The sequence below is a fragment of the Chrysochloris asiatica genome, unplaced genomic scaffold, assembly GCF_000296735.1.
Source record: "Chrysochloris asiatica unplaced genomic scaffold, ChrAsi1.0 scaffold00154, whole genome shotgun sequence".
NCBI classification, from domain to species: Eukaryota; Metazoa; Chordata; class Mammalia; order Afrosoricida; family Chrysochloridae; genus Chrysochloris; species Chrysochloris asiatica.
In genome coordinates, this window is record NW_006408672.1 from 6,202,541 (window position 1) to 6,220,390 (window position 17,850).

Sequence of the window (17,850 nt, forward strand, 5' to 3'; positions counted from 1 at the left end):
CTCAATACAAGGACCTTAGAACTGTAAACTGTGTTATGTAACTTTAAATGAAAACGTTATCACTAGTAAAAACAAACAAATTTAACTATAAATTAAAATGTTATTGAAAACTTTAAATAAAAACGTTATTACTTGACTGAGAAAGTTGACTTTCTCAGGGGATTATATACACTTGAAAGATTTGTTTAGAGAAAAAGGATTTTTTGCCTTAAGTAGTTTCCCCAGCTTTGTCTAAGGATGCTTGGAGGCCCATAGACATACTTTCTGGTCCACATGTATAGACTAGGTCGTGGAGGTAGTTTCAGGTCCACAGAGAGTTGTATTGGATCCACAGGCTTCCTCTGCTGTTAATTGGTATAGTGTTAGGTCCACAGACCCAGTTTCAGATCCATGGATGTAGTCTCATGCCCACGGACACAGTCTCGGAACAGTGAACACAATCTTAGGACCATAGGCACCATATGAGGGCCATTGACCCAGTCTCAGGACCATGGACACAGCCTCAAGCCCATCAGCCAGCACTGTCTAGGTTAACAGACATAGTATCAGTTGTGTGGACATAGTCGTACAGAGAAATGAAGCAATCTGTGAGAAATGCATACATTTGAGTTCCTCCCCAGGACTACTCATATAATAAAACTTACAATGCTGATTATTGCTATGAAAACATGAAAGATTATTTGCTCACCTGGCTTTCATTTTTTAGCATAAGGCAGAAAACTCAGAATTCTAAAATATTTGTGAAAATTGTACTACCATTTTATCTAGCAAGACTACAGTATGAGCGAAGCTCAAAAGAGAACACTCGAATGCAAATGCAGTATATTCACTTTCCAATGACTCTTTTCCATCACTGAAGTTGGCATCAACTTGGCAAATAGATTTGTATTGGGTACAAAGAAGAACAAGTTCCCTTTTGTTGGAGGTAGTTCTTAATTTCTAACTCCAGATGCAAGATGTACAATCCCAGCCTGTTCAAAGACAACAGTCATAGAAGGAAATAGAATGAGTCGAAGCTAACTTGTCTAGAAGTCAAAGGCAAGAAATCACTGAGGACTGAAATGTGTAGGGATGGCCCCCAGGAAAATATAGTCTTGAAATGCTGAGCAGAGGGAGTGTGGCCCAGCTGGAGCAAGATGCTGTGTTGGAAGGTGGGACCTCAGAGATGGTACAAGTGTCATTTTTGTGACTGAATGTCCTGCTCTTCCAGTTCCAGGTCCACCCGCGGGAGTCAAGGCAGCTGCAGCTTCGGCATCCACAGTCTTTGTGTCCTGGCTTCCCCCTCTCAAGCTAAATGGCATCATCCGGAAGTACACTGTATTCTGCTCCCACCCCTATCCCACAGTAAGTTGGTAAATAACCAAGGGCCTTTCAAGCATCCTCCAAAAACTAGCTGAGAGTGTTCATTTGGGACAGATTCATCCCTTTGTTTTCCACCTACTTGGGTCTTTCCGGTGGTTTTATTTTACCCCTGTTGTCTTCACATACAAAGCAAACGCCTCATTTACACCTCATTTGGAAAGATGCATTTGAATCATGATAAGGGATACAGTCTTCTAGAATTATTGTTTATTTTGTGAGTTCCCACAAAACTGCCTGCAGGCTTATCAAAATCAAAATTCAGAGGACTTAATTGTGCTTTAATTGATAGTCAGTGGACAACACCTATTGATTTTGCTGTTGGACTCATTATTAAATGCACTTCACTTCTTTCCTCCTTGCTTCCTCCCTCCCTCCCTCCTACCCTTCTCTCCTTTTCTGCTCCATCCCACACTGAGAAACAGCAGCAGGCAGGCCAGTATTTTGCTAGAAAGGAGGGAAATTTATGAGGATCTAAGCTATTTATGGGATCCTGGTATTGTACTGTAGCATAAGCACTGGACTGCTAACTGCAAGGTCAGCGGTTCAAACCTACCATCTGCTCCTCAGAAACCTTATATAGGATCACTATGGATCAGAACCAACTTGACAGCAATTAACAACAACAGCAACAGTGACCTTTATGGAGAGCATGGTGGCTTTGTAGGATAAGCACTGGACTGTGAACCACAAGGTTGGTGGTTTGAATCCACCAGCTTTGCAGTAAAACAATGAGACTTCCTGCTTTGCCGCAAAGATTTATAGCCTGGAAACTCTATACAGGCCCCCTATGAGTTGGACCCACTGAAGGACATTTAACTTCAATAACAACAACAATGACATTCACAGAGTCCACGGGAGGTACAGTTAAATGCTTGACTGCTATCCAAAGGTTGCCAGTCCAACCCTCTGAGAGGCATTTAGTGATCTGCTTCCAAAAGGCCACAACCTTTAAAACCATATAGAGTACTCGTCTATTCTTTACATGTTGAGTCGCCATGAATTAGAATCGACTTGATGGCAACTGGTGACGTGAGTGGTGCAAATGCTTACCACACTCAGCTGCTAACTAAAAGGTTGGAGGCTTGTATTCACCCACAGGTGCTTCAGAAGAAAGTCCTGGTGATCTACTTTTGAAAAGTCAACTGTTGAAAACCGTGTGGAGACAGTTCTACTTTGACATACCTGGGGTCCAGCAAGTCAGTCTACTCAGCATCAACTCGTTGACCATAACCCTTAAAATGACAATAGCTTAGTTTATTAGGAAGGAATTAAATGTTAAGGAACTTAAAATCATTTCAAAGTGGTATTTATTGCTACTGAATAGTAAATGTCAAGTGCATTGTTTCTTAGTCCAGATTAAAAAATAAAAATAAATTTGTCAAAATGGAAATTTTATATAGAACTACAAAAGAAACCCACAAAAATGACACCACAATTTATTTTATCTAACTGCACTGCTAGCCACAAGGTTGGTGGTTCAAGCCTACCAGCCGCTCCTCATAAACCCTATACAGGGTTGCTGTGAATCAGAACTGATTTGCTGGCACTTAACAATAACATCAAAGAAGTCCGTGGGTGGCACAAACAGTTAAATACTCAACTGTTAATTGAAGGGTTAGCAATTTGAATGCACCCCAGAGACACTTCAGACTACAGGCCTGCAGATCTGCTTCTGAAAAGCGATAGCCTTGAAAATCCTATGGAACACAGTTTTACTCTGCCCTGAGATGGAACCGACTTAACAACAGCTAGCATCAACAACACAACCTCAAACAAAACAAAGGTTTGTATGCACACAAAATTTCTTATATCTTCATGAGAATTTTGTGATATTTTCTGAGGTAATGTCATGTTGAATCCATCTTTTTCTCATCCAGCTTCTGGCATAGAACTTGACAAGGCTGGGCATTCAATAAGTGTTTATGAAATGAATGCACAGACTAATTTGTCAATTAATCTTACCATTAAAGTGGTACATTTTCCCAACTCCAGAGTCTGTAAGGGACTGAAGACCAGTAGCTCCTCAGTCAGTGAGCACAGGTGACTGTTAGGGGTTGGGAGAGAAAATAATCAAGTCACCCTGACAATAGATCCAAAATATGTGAGATAAAGTCTCACCATCCTGTCCTGGCTTCTGAGAATCATTCTGGCTGTACTTCTTCCGACACAGATTTGTTTTATTCTTCTGGAAATCTATGATACTTTAATATTCTTCTCCAACAGCATAACTTAAATGCATCAACTCTTTTATGGTCTTTCTCATTCATTGTCCAAAATTCACATGCGTATGAAGCTATTGAAAATACCATGGTTTGGGTCAAGCACACCTTAGTCGTCAAACTGACATCATTGCTCTTGAATACTTTACAGAGCTCTTGTATAGCAGCTTTGCCTAATTCAACACGTCGTTTGATTTCTTGCCTGTTGCTTCCATGAGTGTTGATGATTGATCTGAGCAAAATGAAGTCTTTGATAACTTCAATCTTTTCTCCATTTGTCATGATGTTACTTATTGGTCCAGTGTTGAGGATTTTTGTTTTCTTTACATTGAGGTGCAACCCATACCGAAGGCTGTGGTTTTTGATCTTCATCAGTAAGTATTTGACATCATCTTCACTTTCAGCAAGCAGTTTGTATCATCTGCATATCACAGGTTGTTAATGAGTCTACCCCCAATCCTGATGTCACATTATGCTTCATGTAATCATGTTTCTCAGGTGATATGCTCAGCATTTTGACTGAATAAGTATGATGAAACAATGTAATCCTGGCTCACGCCTTTCCTGACTTTAACCCATTCCATGTACCTTTGTTCTGTTTGAACCCAACTGCCTCTTGGTCTTTGTATACGTTCCTCATAAGTACACCAAAGAATTGCAGAATACTCATTCTCTGTAATGTGGTATTTAACTTTTCATGGTCCACACAGTCAAAAGTCTTTGCATAGTCAGTGAAATCTCTATCGTATTCTCTGCCTACAAAAGAATTCCCTCGTATTCTTTCAGTCAATATCCATCTGACATCAGCAATGATATCCCTCATTGCACATCCTCACCTGAATCCTGCTTGAACCACTGGCAGTTCCCTTTCAATGTAATGTTATAGCTGTTTTTGAATTACCTTGAATAAAATTTTACTTGCATATGATATTAATGATATTGTCTAATGGTTTCAGCATTCCATTGGGTCACCTGTCTTTAGAATGGGCACAGATATGGATCTCTCCCAATCAATTGACAAAGTTAGCTGCCCTCCAAATTTCTTAGCATGGGTACATGAGTACATCTAGTGCTGCCTCAGTTTTTTGAAAGATTTCATTTTGTAGTCCATCAATTCCTGGAGCCTTGTTCTTTGCCAATGCCTTCAGTGCAGCTCGGACTTCTTCCTTGACTAACATTGACTCTTGATCATATACTGCCTCTTGAAACAGTTGAATATTGACTATTTCTTTTTGGTATAGACCATTTCCATCTTATTTTGATGCTTTATGCATCATTCAGTATTTTCTCCAAAGAATACTTCCGTATCACATATCAAGGCTTGATTTTTCTCTTCAGTTCCCTCAGCTTGAGAAATATTGAGCATGTTCTTCCTTTTTGGTTTTGTACTCCAGATCTTTGCATATTTCATTATAATATTTCACTTTGTCTTCTCAAACTGCCCTTTGAAATTTTCTGTTCAGATCTTTTACCGTCTCACTTCTTCAATTTGCTTTAGCATCTCTATGCTGGAGAGCAAGTTTCAGAGTCTCTTCTGACATCCATCCATTTTTCTGTTTTCTTTTTTTTTGCCTTCTTAATCAGCTTTTGTTTTCTTCCTGTATGATGTTCTTGATGTCATCCCACACCTATTCTGGTCTTCAATCTTTAGTGTCTAATTCATCTAATCTGTTCATGAGATGATGTGTAAATTCAGGTGAGATATGCAGAAGGTCATATTTGGCTCTCATGGATTTGTTTGAATTTTCTTCAGCTTCAGGTTGAACTTAGATAGGAGCAACTGATGATCTGTTCCACATTCTACACCTGGCCTTGTTTTGGCTGATGATATGGAGCTTTTCCACCATCTCTTTCCACAAATGTAGTCAATTTGGTTTCTGTGTATTCTAGCTGGTGAAGCCCATGTGTGTAGTTGCCTTTTGTGTTGTTGAAAAGGTGTTTACAACGAATAAGTCATTGGTCTTGCAAAATTCTATTATGCGATCTCCAGCATCATTTCTATCACCAAGGCCATGTTTTCCAACTATTGATCCTTCCTGTTTCCAACATTTTTATTTCACTAGTAATTGTCAGTATATCTTGATTGCAATTTCAGACTAAAGAAGTTGGTAGAATTCTTCAATTTCATCATCACTGGCTTTAGTGGTTGGTGGATAAATTTAAGTAATTATTGTATTCACTGTCTTCCTTTAGGCATGTAAATATTATCTTATAACAGAGAGCATTGTATTTCAAGATAGATCTTGAAATGTTCTTTTTAATAATGAATGTGATGCCATTCCTCCTCAATTTGTCATTCTTGGCATGGTAATCTATGTGATTGTCAGATTCAAAAAGGTCAATACCGAGGGAGGAACATGATGGTGGATTAGGGAAAAGTGTGGCACAGACCATTGCCAACAATAACACAGAAGACCTGATGAACCAGGTACAGGGGATGGTCCCAGACCTCTGAACTACATAAAAAGGAATATTTAGAAAGATCAAAGGCTTACTGTAGTGGGATATGTAGCAGAAGCAAAAATGGTGGTGTTTTCTGATCTGCGGCTGCCAGCGGCTCCTGGAGCATCCATCTTGGGCATGACAGAGCAAGTGCAGGATCAGAGGAGAGCTCCCACTGCAGAAGTCTGATCAATCCTTGGAGATAAAGGCGTAAACTTTTTTTTTTCCTTTTTTCTGTTCATTGGTCTCTTGCTGTCTGTGCACCTCCACTCTTCTGACTAGAGGAGTTGCCTGAGTGAGTGGACAACCCCCACCCCTGGAGGGTTCAAGTACGCATACACACAAATCTGCTCAGCAAAGACCACAGTGTGCAGGAGGAGAAGACAACACGAATGGCTTTAAATGGAACAGTTTCCCAGAATAGCTCCAGCTGGTCCTGAGCTGTTTCTTACTAGGTTGAACACCTGAAGGGGGTTATGGAGGGGGAGAGAGACAGACTAAAAAGGAAATAGACTGAAAATGAAATCCTGAGTTACATCATAAGGAGCAACAGTAACATCTTGAAATTTCTCAGGTGGTCTTGAAGGCAAGAAGCCAAGAGAGGGACGTTAAAGCCATACTCATATTTTTCTACAGGCTTTTTTGTGTGTATGTGTGATTATAGACTGTAGTATCCAGTCTGATTTTTTTTGCTGTTGTTGTTTTGTTTTTTGGTCCCCCTTTTACCTTCAGGGTGCTCTTTCTCTCCCTATGTTACCCAAGAAGAGACAGCATTTGTGGTCATATAGCCAAGCTACAATCACAAACTATAAAATCCCACCATCCAGGCAAGAGCCAATACCAGCTGCTGTATACCAGATAGACAACAAACACCTGCAATAGTTACTATGAGTTGAATAAGAAAAGTGAAAAGGGAAGCCCATATCCTGATTATCTGAACACAATCAGAAAGCTTAATAATACATCAACAGTACGTTCATCTAATTATTGCAAACACATCTGATTATTAAAAATGTCTAAGAAATAACAGAAGATTTCGACACATGTCCAGAAACAAAATAGAGTAACTGAGACAAATCAGCTTCAGGTAGACCTAGACTTCCTATTGTAAGGAGGACAGGCTTTGGAACTTCCTGAGAAGGAATACAGGAGCATGATATTGAAGTGCATCCAAATGCTCCACAGAGGAGTTGAGAAAAATATGGAAGAAGTCAGGAAAGCACTACAGGAACAATCAAATAAGATATAAATAGCATTGGAAACAATTTAAAACCTGCCAAAATAGGTCCAAACAATAAATAATAAAATATCAGAAATGGACAATATACTCAAAGGAAAAAGGAACAGAACTGAAGAGATGGAAGCCAGAAGCAGTGATTTTGAAGACAAATCTCTCATTACTGTTGAAGATAGAAGAGCAAACAGAAAAAAGGATAAAAATATCTAACATTCATATGGGACAACATGAAGAGGAATAATGAAAATTATTGGAATTCCAGAATAGGAAGGATCGCAGAAGATAGTTGAAGAGTTTCTGGAAGAATATTTCCGTAACATCATGAAAAATGAAAAGATAAACCTTCAAGAATCTGAATGAACCCCTGGAAGGATAGACTCCAAAAGAAAATCACCAAGACATATCATAATCAAGCTCTCCAAAATCAAAATGGTCAATACTAGTTCATTTTAGCTCACAAATTGCTAGGATATCAATATTCATGCGTTCCATTTCATTTTTCACAACTTCAAATTTTCCTAGCTTCATTCTTCATACATTCCATATTTCAAACATTAACAGATGTTCACAACTCTTTATCCTCATTTTGAGTTGTGCCCCATTAGAAAATGAAGGTCCTTAAATCTTTACTCCATTTGCATCATCCCTGTCACCTCTACCTTGAGGAGGCAGCTCTTCCCCAGTCATATTTTGAATGCTTTCCAGCCTGAGGGGTTCATCATCCATCACTGTATCTGACAGTATTCTGGTGCTTTTCATCATGTTTCTGTATTCAATATTCTGTTGCTATCTGGCAGTGTTTGACTGCTAGTCATAAGGTTTTCAGTGGCTAAAAATTCAGAAGTAATCTTCCTCTCCTTCTTCTGAGTCTGTCTTCATCTCAGCTGAAACCTGTCTACCAAGGGCGACTCTGCTGGCATTCAAAATACCAGTGGGATAGCCTCCAACATCACAGCAACACACAAGCCACCACAGTGTGACAAACTGACAGACAAGCGTTGTTGTTGTTATGCACCGTCATGTCAATTCTGACCTATAGTGACCCTATATAGGGTTTCTGAGGGCAGATGGTGAATTTGAACCACTGACCTTTGTGATTCAAACTGACCTTGCAGTTGAGTGTTTATCCTACAGTTCCATACCAGGATACATATGATAGTAATGATTATGTGCTATGGAGTTGGCTCCGACTCATAGCGACCCTGCATAGGGTTTCTGAGGCTGTAATTCTTTATGTGAGCAGAAAGCCTCAACTTTCTCTCATGCAACAGCTGGTAGTTTTGAACTGCTGGTCTTGAGGTTAGCAGCCCAACTTGTAACTACTATGCTACCAGAACTCCCTATGACAAGTAAGGAATTACAATAAATACTTTGGGGGACTCTGTTAATCCATATCACCCTGTATGTTGTTAGGTGCCACCAAGTCAGTTCCTACTCATAGTGATCCTTTGCATAACAGACTGAAACATTGCCCAGTCTTGCACCATCCTCACAAATGTTACGTTTGAGCCCACTGTTATAGCCACTGTGCCAGTCCATCTCATTGGAGGCCTTCCTCTTATCCATAGACCCTCCTCTTTACCAAGCATGATATCCTTCTTGAGGGACTGGTCCCTCCTACCAACATATCCAAAGAATAAGAGATGAAGTCTCACCATCCTTGAGTCTAAGGAACATTCTGGTAGATAAATTTGTTTGTCCATGGTACTTTCAATATTCTTTGCCAAGACCATAGTTCAAATGCATCAATTCTTGTGCGGTCTCCCTTATTCTTTGTCTAACTTTCACATGCATATAAAGGCAATTGAAAATACCATGGCTTGGGTCAGGCACACCTTAGTCCTCAAAGTGACACCTTTGCTCTTTAAAACTTTAAAGAGATCTTTCGTAGCAGATTTGCCTAATGCAAAGCTGATTTCTTGACTGCTGCTTACATGTGTGTTGATTGTGAATCCAATGAAAATGAAGTCTTCGACAACTCCAATCTTTTCTCAATTTATTATGATGATATTTATTGGTTATTTATTGTTATTAAAGTTGTGGGAATCTTTTTTTTTTTTTTTTCACAGAGGTTCAATCCATACTGAAGGCTGCGGTCTTTGATTTTCATCAGTATTTTAAATACTCTTTACTTTCAGCAAGCAAAGTTGTGTCATCTGCATATTGCAGGTTGTGAATGAGTCTTCCTTCCTCCAATCTTGACATCATGTTCTTCTTCATATAACACAGTGTCTTGAGTTATTTGTTTAACATAAAGATTAAGAAATATATATGCTAAACAAATAATTGTGAAAGGCTACAACCCTGGCACACACCTTTCCTGATTTAAAACCTTTCAGTATTCTCTTGTTGTGTTTGAATGACTGCCTCTTGGTCTATGTGCAGCTTCCCCATTAGCACAATTAAGTCTTTTGGAATACCCACTCTTCATAGTGTTATCCATAATTTGTTATGACACACATGGTCAAATGCCTTTGCATCATAAATAAAGCACAGATAACATCTTTCTGGTATTCTCTGCCTTTCGCCAAGATTCATCTGACATCAGCAATGATATCTCTCATTCCATGTCCTCTTCTCAATTTAGCTTGAATTTCTGATGTTGATGTATTGCTGAAATTTTGAATGGAGGGTATATTATTGTCCTAGAGCTGCTCCACAAACTAGGTGGTTTAAAAAAGAAACAGGAATTTATTTATCTGAAAAATTGTTGTTGGCATAATTCCTTCTGCGACTCTGGGGGTGAATCTTTTTTTTGCCTCTTTCCTAGCTACTGTGATGTCTTGTGATCCTTGGCGTAGGTTGGCACCATTCCAATCTCTGCCTGTCTTCTCATGACTATCTTCTTTCTCTGTGTCTCTTTGTCTCTTCCCTTCTTTTATAACACCATTCAGATTGGATTAAGGACCTCCCCTACTCCAATATAACTTCATGCTACCTGAGGTGGTTGTCGTTAAGTGCCATCGAGTTTGTTCTGACTCATAGTGACCCTGCATAGGAGCGATTAGTGGATTTGAGTTAGCAGGGCAGTGCTTACCCTTATGTATTACCTTAGGACTCTATTCTAATTGATTGATTGTTGTTGTTATTGTTAAGTGCCATCGAGTCAGTTCGGACTCATAGCGACGCTGTATAGGGTTTCCGAGGAGCAGCTAGTAAGCTTGAACCACCCACTTTGCAGTTCAAACTGACCTTGCAGTCCAGCACATTAACCCCTAGTGCCACACAAGGACACCATTCTAACTGATAGTATCTTCAATAACCTATATCCAAACAAGGTCTTACTCACAGGTACCCGGGTTGGGGCTTCAGCATACATTTGTTGTTGATGTTGGTGGTTGCCATTGGTCCGTTGCAACTCCTGGAGGCCCCATGTGTACACAGTAGATCTGCTCTCTAGGATTTTTGAGACTATGATCTTTGGGAAGCAAATTACCAACCAGATCTATTTTTTCAAGGCATTTATTAGAGGTTTCAAGCCACCAACCTTGCAGCTTATAGCAGAAGTCTCAACTGCTTGTGCCATTCAGGGATTCCAGCATGCACTTACCCATTGCCATCCATTGATTCCAATTCATTGTGATCCTACAGGGCAGAGTAGAGCTTTCCCTATAGGGTTTTGTTGTTGATGTTTGATGTTAAGTGCTGTTGAGTCGGTTCCCACTCATGGTGACACTGTACCAAATTTCTGAGGAACAGCTGGTGAGTTTGAACTGCCGACCTTGCATTTCAAACTGGCCTTGAAGTAAAGGCTTATCCTATGGTGCCACACATAAAGCTGAGAATCTGTGGAAGCACACTACCCAATGTTTCTCCTGCAGAGTGACTGATAGGTTCAAACAACTGGCCTTTCAGTTAGCAGTCAAACACTTTACCACTGGGCCACAAGGACATCTCCAGCACTCATTTGTTGTTGTTAAGTGTCTATGAGTGGGTTTTGAGTCATAGACATCCTGTATAGGGTTTCGAAGGAGCGGCTGTTGAGTTTGAACTGCCAATGTTGCAATTTCAAACCAACCTTACTTATCCTACATTTAGGTGGACAGAATTCATCTCATAACAGGGGGCTGTAATGTTCTGCTGGAGCATGCGAGTACACACAGCGATGCTTCCACAAACCAAAGTCAGAGGATGCAACTGACAAGCCTTGTACCTGCCAGAAACCAGGCTGAGGCTACGTCCACAGCACCAATGCTGTGCTTTCTTCCCCCTCATGGAAATCCTCATCCACTAAGGGAAATGTGAACCCCCTGAGGTGTGGGAATGGGTCTTCGATAGTGTCAGACTCTGGCCCTTTCTCCACCCACTGAGGAGTAGGGGTCCAAGTCTCTAAATCCCTGATTCCCTCTCCAAACTTAGCATTCCTTCTCTAGTGAGTACTGAAAAATCCACCTGCTTGCCTCATCCCAGTTTGTAGTTTCTGATTTTGTCATTAGCTCTAACATATCCCCATATTTACCCAACAGACACATCATTATTGCGGAAGTAAAAAAGTACTCATTTTCCACTAGGATTTGAAGTGCTTCTCATTTTCCCTCATGCATTCATTCATTCAAGATGTTCATCGCACATCTGCTATTTTAACTCCAACAGGCTAGACAGAGAGGAACAGGGTGGAGAGAAGAACACCAACGTTCACTGTCATTTTGTCTTCCCAAGCTGTTCTTTCTCTGGAAACTTGCATTCTCAATCTGACTGGTTGGAAATCAGTCCTTAGTGACTGACACATAGATACCCAAGATAGCTGCAGTTTGTGGATGCTAAGGGTTGTGTTAGGCGCTGTCCTTCTAGTATAAGGATTGTTGTTGACAGCTATATGCTGACCCCATGCATAGCAAGAACAGAACATTGAAATCCATAGAGTTTTTATTGGCTGAGTTTTGGAAGTAGGTTGCCAAACCTTTCTTCCTAGTTTGCCATTCTGGAAGTTCTGCTTGACACAGATTTAGCATCATAGCAGCACAAAAACCTCAACTGACAGATGGGTAGAGGCTGCTCATGAGGTACATGGACTAGGGATTGATCTGCATCTCCCCCATGGAAGGTGGACATTCTAGCACAGAATTACTGTAGTATGTTGTTGTTAAGCGTCGTTGAGTCGGTTCTGACCCATAGTGACCCTGTATAGGGTTTCTGACACTGTGAATCTGTACGGGAACAGAAAACCTCATCTGTCTCCTGAGGAACCGCTAGTAGTTTTGAACTGCTGACCTTGAGTTAGCAGTCCAACTCATAACCACTATGCTAACAGAGCTCCTAGTATGTACTGAGCTACATTTTTAAAAAAATAATATTTTTCTGTTTTGAAAATGTAATAAAGCAGGATTGAGTAGAAATGACCAATTTCTGCTATCTGTGTACAGAACAATGTAATTTGACCCACACAAGACTTTTTCAACAAGACTATCTCTAAAACATGACATTAATGGCTACTGAATTTCTCATCTTGTTGTTTTCCAACGACTATGAGGGTGCCTTTACCTGTCTTTTGATTATACTTAAAAAAAAAAAAAAAAATGTGGTGGTAGTGTGCTGTGTAGTCGATTCCAACTCATTGTGACCCTGTATAGGATTTCTGAGGCTATAGATATTTACAGGAGCAGAGAGCCTCATCTGTGTCCTGAGGAGTGCCTGGTGGATTTGAACTGCTAGCCTTGAAGTTAACAGCCTGACATGTAGCCCACTATGTTACCAGGGCTCCTTAAACAGCACTGTAGCTCTGTTGTTGTTAGGTGCCATCAAGTCGGTACTGACTCATAGTCATCCTATCTACGCACAGCAGAACGAAACACTGCCCGATCCTGGGCCAACCTCACTACTGTTGCCACGCTTGAATCCATCGATGCTGCCACCTGGCCCGTCCACCTCATTGGAGGCCTTCCTCTTTTTCTCTGACGCTCCACCTTATCAAACATGATATCCTTCTCCAGCGACTGGTCCCTCCTGACAATATGTCCCAAGTATGAGAGATGAAGTTTGGCCATCCTGGCCTCTAGAAAGATGATAAATCTGCTGCATAGACCTAATGGACCTGCAGTATTCTGGGAAATACCAATTACCAAATTTGCTGAGGAGGACCCAGTACCTCTCAGCTGCCCTCAATAAAGCTAAGTGACTTTGAAACATTTTCATTATACCTCTATTACTACATTATTCTTCCTATCTATTTTAAGCATCATTTTAAACCATGTGACCTCTTTTTTTCCCCTTTACTCTTTTAAGTTGTTTTATGTATAAGATCATTTGCTTCTTTGATACGTTTTCCAGTGTACGGTTTACTGATATTGGCTACATTAATCGTGAGCTATAACCATCACTTGAATCCTGGTGTGACACTGTGAGCTAAACTGCAAAGTCAGTTTGAACTACAAGAGTGGCGGTTCAAGCTCACCAGCCACTCCTTGGAAACTCTATATGGCACCGCTATGGGTCAGAACCGACTCGGCAGTACTTAGCATCAACAACAACAACATAGCCATCCCCTGTGGTTGTTGTGTGCCATGGAGTCAATTCAGAATCATAGCAACCCTCTGAAAGGTTTCTGAGGCTATAAATCTTTGTTGTTGTTGTTATTAAGTGCTGTTGACTCAATTCCGACCCATAGTGGCCTTGTAGAGGGTTTCCAAGGAGCAGCTCATGAGCTTGAACCACCAACCTTGTGGTTCAAACCGACTTTTCAGTCCAGCACATTAAGCCACAGCACCACACCAAGACTCCGGGAGCAGGAAGTCTCATCTTTCTCTCACAGAGCTAGTGGTAGATTCAAATTGCACAGCTTCTAGTTAGCAATCCAATTTGCAATCCACTATGCTTCTATTGCTAAATATCCCATCACCATACACAGAAACTCACAAATCTTGATACCTCTTTTAAAAATAAAGTGGCAATATGAGTAATGAAAACAAATATATTTATCTTCAGGGGTGAATATTTATAAATCTCACCTATTTTATTTATTAACATTGAATTAATAAGAAACTAAAATTGCTTGAATGGGATTTCCCTCCCCATGTTTAAGGTCTGTAACAATTTTAAGTCTGAAAACTGGATAGTATCTAAATATCTGAGGCTTGTAAATGTCGGCCTGGATGTTAAACACCAGAGGGCAGTATTAGTTCTGTCTATATTTCTTGCCCATAAATCTGAACTCCTTTTTTTTTTTGGTCTCGTTGAAATGATTTCATAGTTGAATGTAGAACATGGGAAGGATAAATCAGGACACAGTGTGTTCTGTAATTTGATCTTCTTTATAAGAGTCCCTGAGCTAACCCCCTTGCTGATATAAGTTTTCGCTCAAAATCCCCAACTCATCTCTCTTCCTTCTGAAAGGACTGTGTTAAAAGACATTATTCTGTTTTTTTTTTTCTTTTCCTCTCTAACATGTCGAATATGTTGTCTAATGCCATTGCTGTGAGCTGCCATCAGGTTGTCCCCTGATATGTGGCCACCCCATGTGAATGGAATAAAATGCTGCCCAGCCCTGTACCGTCCCCATGATCGATGGGTTGATGTTCAGAATTAGCTCAGCAGCCCTTTGTTTCTAGTCCGTCGCCATCTGGGAGCTGCACTGGAACCTGCTCAGTATCTTTGACAAATGGGTGGTAGTTCTGCATGATTGCAGTGGCCAGGAATGGAACCTGGGCCTTCTACATTGATACCAAAAATTCAAACCACCACCGCCCCCTGCATTGTCAGATAATAGGCTTTTATTACATATTGTTTACTCATTTCTGCTGTGGCTCTGTAGGATCAGCTCTCAACTGTAAACCACAAAGTTGGCAGTTCAAACACACCAGTAGCTCCTCGGAAACCCTTTTCAGGGTCACTATGAGTCGGAGCTGACTCGATGGCACTTAACACAACAACATTTACACAATTCAGCAAAGTAAAATAAATTAGGATTTGTAACTCTGTATATGGCCAAACAAGAAATGAAATGAATCTATAGACTGATTGTCTGAATACACACGGTCATTGTATCAGTTCTGGCTCATAGCCACCCTAAAGGACAAGTTAGAACTTCGCCAGAGGGTTGCCATGCATGTATATGAGAGCAGACTGCCTCATCTTTCTCCTGAGGAGTGGTTGGTAGGTTTGAACCATGGTCCAATTAAACATGAACCTCACTTCTACAGATCAGCAAAAAAATGTTACATTAGAATTCAAAATTAAAGATCTGAGCAACAGCTCAATCTCTGGCTATTGATTTTAATGTATAATGACTTGAACAATCAATGCACAAAGTATTATAAATAATGAAAGGCCAGATGAGTGAGGTGACATTTTAAATCCATAGGGAGAAAGCAGCTGAGCTGAAAATCGTTACTAATGTTCTTCCTCTACATAAACTCAGTCTTTGAAAAATCACATTTATTAAATAAGTGCTAAAATAGAGACGAGGAGCCCTGGTGGCACAGTAGTTAAGTGCTCAACTCTTAATCAGAGGGTCAGCAGTTTGAAGCCACCAACCACTCCATGGGTCAAAAGGTACAGCGGTCTGCTTCCATAAAGATTACAGCCTTGGAAACCCTATGGAAACCCTACTTTGGTGGAAGCAACTCAGTGGCTACAGGTACAAGTAAAATATAGAAATGCTCTATTTAACAATGCTAAACTCACTTACAAGGTGCTCTGATAGTGTAGTGGTTACATGTCAGGCAGCTAACCTCAAGGTCAGCAGTTTGAAACTACCAGTGGTTCCTCAGGAGAAATATGAAGCTTTCTGCTGCTGTAAAGATGTACAGCCTCAGAAACCCTAGACAGGGTCGATATGAGTGAGAACTGACTCCACAGCACTCCACCACCACCACCAAACTCACTTACAAAGAGCTTAGAAATAGAAAAGACTATACACGTTTCAGTAAAGAAGAATAAGAATTAGAAGACAACAAAGAAAGTATATCGTAAAATGTGATTCCCATCAATGACTCCAATTTCAGCTGATGATGTTTCCCAGATACTGCACATAGTAGGTACTCAGTAAATGTTACTGAATAAAGGAGAATGTACCCACAATATTTTTTTATATAAGACTTCTGACACCGAAACTCTTCACAATATAACCCACAACTTAGAGTTAAGTGAGACTTCTAGAAAACAAGCATAGACATTTTCTCCAGGTCCAGATAATTTTCAATCCAAGGTAGTGCAGGTAAAACTCAGAGATACTGCAGGTTTGATTTCAGACCACTGCAATAAATTTAATATCGCAATAAAGTGAGGCACATGATGTTCTTGGTTTCCCAGTACATATAAAAGTCATGTTTACACTATACTGTAGTCCATTAAGTCATAATAGCATTGTGAAAAAGTGTGAAATATTGCAAGAATTACCTAAATATGGTACAGAGACATGGAATGAGCTCTTCTGTTGGCAAAATGGTGTCAGTCGACATCCTCATTGCAACAAATCTTCAATTCATAAGGAAAGAAAGAAAAGAAATGCAGTGTCTGCAAAGTGCAGTAAAACAAGGTGCACTAAAATGAGGTATGTTTGTAGATATCTTTGTTTCCAGACATCCGAGATGCCATATGAGGGCTTCATTTAATAAAGCCACTGGTGGAGCACTATGGCTCTATAGGATAAGGATTATGAACGACAAGGTTGATGGTTCTAGCCCACCAACCACTCTCTGGGGTTAAGATGAGGCTTTCTGGTTCCCATAAATCTTTACAGCCAAGGAAACCCTATACAGGGTTGCTATGAGTGGGGATTGACTTAGCAGCACTTAATAACAAGGACTGAAGACAACAGAATGGATTTTGAGGAATGGCAATGTTGAGAACCTCTGGGTGGGACACATACATACAAAGTAATACAATAAGTGAAAAAGGCAAATAGAATCTGGTATGAACAGACATAGTGAAGTTTAGCATGCCACTCATTGTTCCTGCTGCACCAACTCTCCAAACTAAAATTGGTTCCGATTTCAGTACTAAAAGGATGCCATACACACACTAAGGTGCCCCACATACACCAAAATCAGATGAAAGACTTGGCAATTTGCTTCCAAAATGGCACAGCCATGGAAACCCTATCAAGCACAGTTCTATTTTGACACAAATGGAGTCTCTAAGCGTCAGAATCAACACAGAAGGGTGGAGTCCAGGCCACGTTTTCCAGATGACTTGTGTGGTTTATTCCTCCCACTGGTGCCAGGGACGAGAACATGCTTTCTTATCAGCTTACCCAGATGCTGGACACAAAAGAAAGAGAAAAGGTGAGGTTTAGGAGGTGTTAGCTGTCAGACATCAAACAATGGAGTCAGACTGTGGATTACAGTTCCTGTCTCAGACTCAGTCTTGGTTGTAAAATCTCATTACCTCATTTTGGGGCTCTTCATATTTATTTTTAGCTTAAAAGAACAACAACAAAAAAGCCATTGATTAAATTATGAGTCAAATTGGCCCATGTGTGTCAGAGTAGAACTGTGCTCCAGAGTGTTTTCAATGGCTGACTCTTTTAGGAGCACACCACCAGGCATTTCTTCTGAGGCAGCTCTGAGTAGATTCAAACCTCCAAACTTTTTTTTTTTTTTTTTTAATGTTTTATTGGCCAGGCCAGGGCTGTAGAGAGGAAAAGAGAGTTTA

General features: G+C 40.3%; 1 protein-coding gene across 1 annotated transcript in view; it reads left to right on the forward strand.

The window, feature by feature from the left end:
- The window catches only part of DSCAM (Down syndrome cell adhesion molecule), an 888,132-nt gene that overhangs the window by 715,961 nt on the left and 154,321 nt on the right, over window positions 1-17,850 (forward strand). Inside the window, exon 24 of the mRNA XM_006870860.1 lies at window positions 1,211-1,344. Coding sequence (XP_006870922.1) covers window positions 1,211-1,344 — 134 coding nt within the window. The remainder of the gene's footprint in view (window positions 1-1,210; window positions 1,345-17,850) is intronic.